General features: G+C 43.4%; 1 protein-coding gene across 1 annotated transcript in view; it reads left to right on the forward strand.

Moving 5' to 3' along the window:
• Positions 1 to 3, forward strand: part of LOC138965626 (angiopoietin-4-like) — a 537-nt gene extending 534 nt beyond the window's left edge. Inside the window, exon 1 of the mRNA XM_070337802.1 lies at positions 1 to 3. This exon is cut by the window's left edge and continues 534 nt beyond it. Within this exon, the coding sequence (XP_070193903.1) occupies positions 1 to 3 (3 nt within the window).
• Positions 4 to 2,500: the final 2,497 nt, after the last annotated feature.

Raw genomic sequence — 2,500 nt, forward strand, 5'->3', positions numbered from 1 at the left:
TGACTGAACGACGACTGACAAATTCTCCCTGTCTATCTGTGTGTCTGCCTGTCTGTCTGTCTGCCTGTCTGTCTGTCTGTCTCTCAGTTTCTCTGTTTTTCTCTCTTTCTTTCTGCCTTTCTCGCTCTCTCTTTCTTTCTTTCTCTCCCTTGCACAAAAATAAGAAAATGGTCATTGTATACCCTCGGAAAGTAAAGGTTTATCTTATCTACTCTCTCTGTCTGTGTCTGTCTGTGTCTGTCTGTGTCTGTCTCTGTCTCTCTCTCTCTCTCTGTCTCTCTCTCTCTCTCTCTCTCTCTCTCTCTCTCGATCTCTCTCTCCGTCTCACTCTCTCTCCCCTCTCTCTCTCTCTCTCTCTCTCTCTCTCTCTCTCTCTCTCTCTCTCTCTCCCTCCCTCCCTCTCCCTCCCTTCCTCTCCCCAACTATTAGTTATGAAAATGAAAGAGATGCGTTCCAGGTTGTTTTAATCAAGGCAACATTTCTCATTTAGGATGGAATTCCTTCCCTTACGATCTACACGGCAGAATAATCGATAGGACGATTGAGGCCGCTTATAAAGGACTAGATGATTACCCGCTTCGCCGGGTACCGGCTTCGCCGGGAAGAAGTAGAGCCGAATACCTGGCTGCGCCTGGGACCCGGCAAAGTACGCCGGCTTCGCCGGCGCACGAAGGAGAGGAGATAAACGCGCAAAACACTGGAGACCTTCTAAAAATAGTAACGTGCAGTGACCTTCTAAAACTAGCAACGTAGTAACGGGAATATGGATTGACGCCACACGGAGGAAGGGAGATAATCGCGGCTGAAAACACTGGAGAAGATAAGGAAGAGTTACTGGTAGTGGATCCCGACAAAGAAAACAAAATCGGTTCAGCGCGCACAGCGCTGCGCGCTGAGAGCACGTGTTGAAATATCTCATCGATGAGGTTGTTTCCGGGGTGTAGCTGAATACGGTGTCCAAATTTGAAAAAGATCCACCGAGAACTTTGGCCGCGCATCGCGAACAGACAGACAGACAGACAGACAGACAGACACTAGTCGTATATATAGATAGATGAACATGATCATTACTCGGTATCGCACGATCGAATTAATGTAGCCATAGAAACTAATGTTCTGTGATCTCCTTCACGTGGTCCGATACAGTGGAGCTGGCCTCAAACCGAACATTCAATTATTTTTGGATACTCCGTGTACTGCGTGTTTGCTTTTACGATCTTTGGTCACCTCCAGATAATCCAACAGAGTGGCATTGATTGGCCTAAAATCGACGTAAGTTAACAGTACTGAAGCGAAGAATACTTTGATTCTATGGCAATACCGGCAGCAAACAAGAATTGACGATTCTACAAAAATCACTTTCAGAATGTATTTACTGTACTGTACTGTAAGTTATAAGAACGATGATAAACATAGTGTGGTTTGTTTATTCACACACTTTGAGAAATGTAAGAAATGTAAGGTTATATGAAATATACATCTTAACATAAAAAGATTAATAAAGGGAAACACGCATGTTTGTGTTCATGTGATTGTGTTCATGTGTGTGTGTGTGTGTGTGTGTGTGTGTGTGTGTCTGTGTGTGTGTGTGTGTGTGTGTGTGTGTGTGTGTGTGTGTGTGTGTGTGTGTGTGTGTGTGTGTAAGATATGAAGAGAAAGAATGTGTGGTTAAGAGAGAGAGAGAGAGAGAAAGAGAGAGAGAGAGAGAGAGAGAGAGAGAGAGAGAGAGAGAGAGAGAGAGACTAAAAGACAGAGAAACATTGCCCGAGAGAGTCAAGGGAAGTAATAAACAGTCTTTAACGCACATCCAGGTGTCAGGTGTTCACAAAGAGCTGCCATTTTCTCAATCACTAAAATAATTTTTATCCCGCTCCTGCCCGCCATAACCTTTTCCTCCTATATATGAAACCAGAAAACAAGTTTTTGTGTCTGTGTTCAGTTTCTTTGTCAGTCTTGACCAAATTGTCACGGTGACTTTGTTTCAGCTGATGTCACACTGACCGGAATTGTAATACACGTGCCACGAAACGCATGTGCATGCGAATGAACCAGTCATTTTTGTCATTTTCGTTTCTCTTAAACTGTTTGTCTGCGGTTTTGTCAATGTATCCATCGGGAGAAACATCTTGTTCCAACACTTGACTGATTTGACACGGGAAGACTCTGTCGTTGCAATGATTCTTATTTCTTTTGAGGAAACGCAAGCTGTCACAAACTTGAACTGACTCAGTATCCAACATTCTAATCACGCAATCAGACTCTTTTTACATTTAGTCAAGTTTTGACTAAATGTTTTAACGTAGAGGGGGGAATCGAGACGAGGGTCGTGGTGTGTGTGTGTGTGTGTGTGTGTGTAGAGCGATTCAGAGTAAACTACTGGACCGATCTTTATGAAATTTTTCATGAGAGTTTCTGGGTATGATATCCCCAGACGGTTTTTTTCATTTTTTTGATAAATGTCTTTGATGACGTCATATCCGGCATTTTGTAAAAGTTGAGG

Source organism: Littorina saxatilis, linkage group LG4 (genome assembly GCF_037325665.1).
Source record: "Littorina saxatilis isolate snail1 linkage group LG4, US_GU_Lsax_2.0, whole genome shotgun sequence".
Classification (NCBI taxonomy): domain Eukaryota; kingdom Metazoa; phylum Mollusca; class Gastropoda; order Littorinimorpha; family Littorinidae; genus Littorina; species Littorina saxatilis.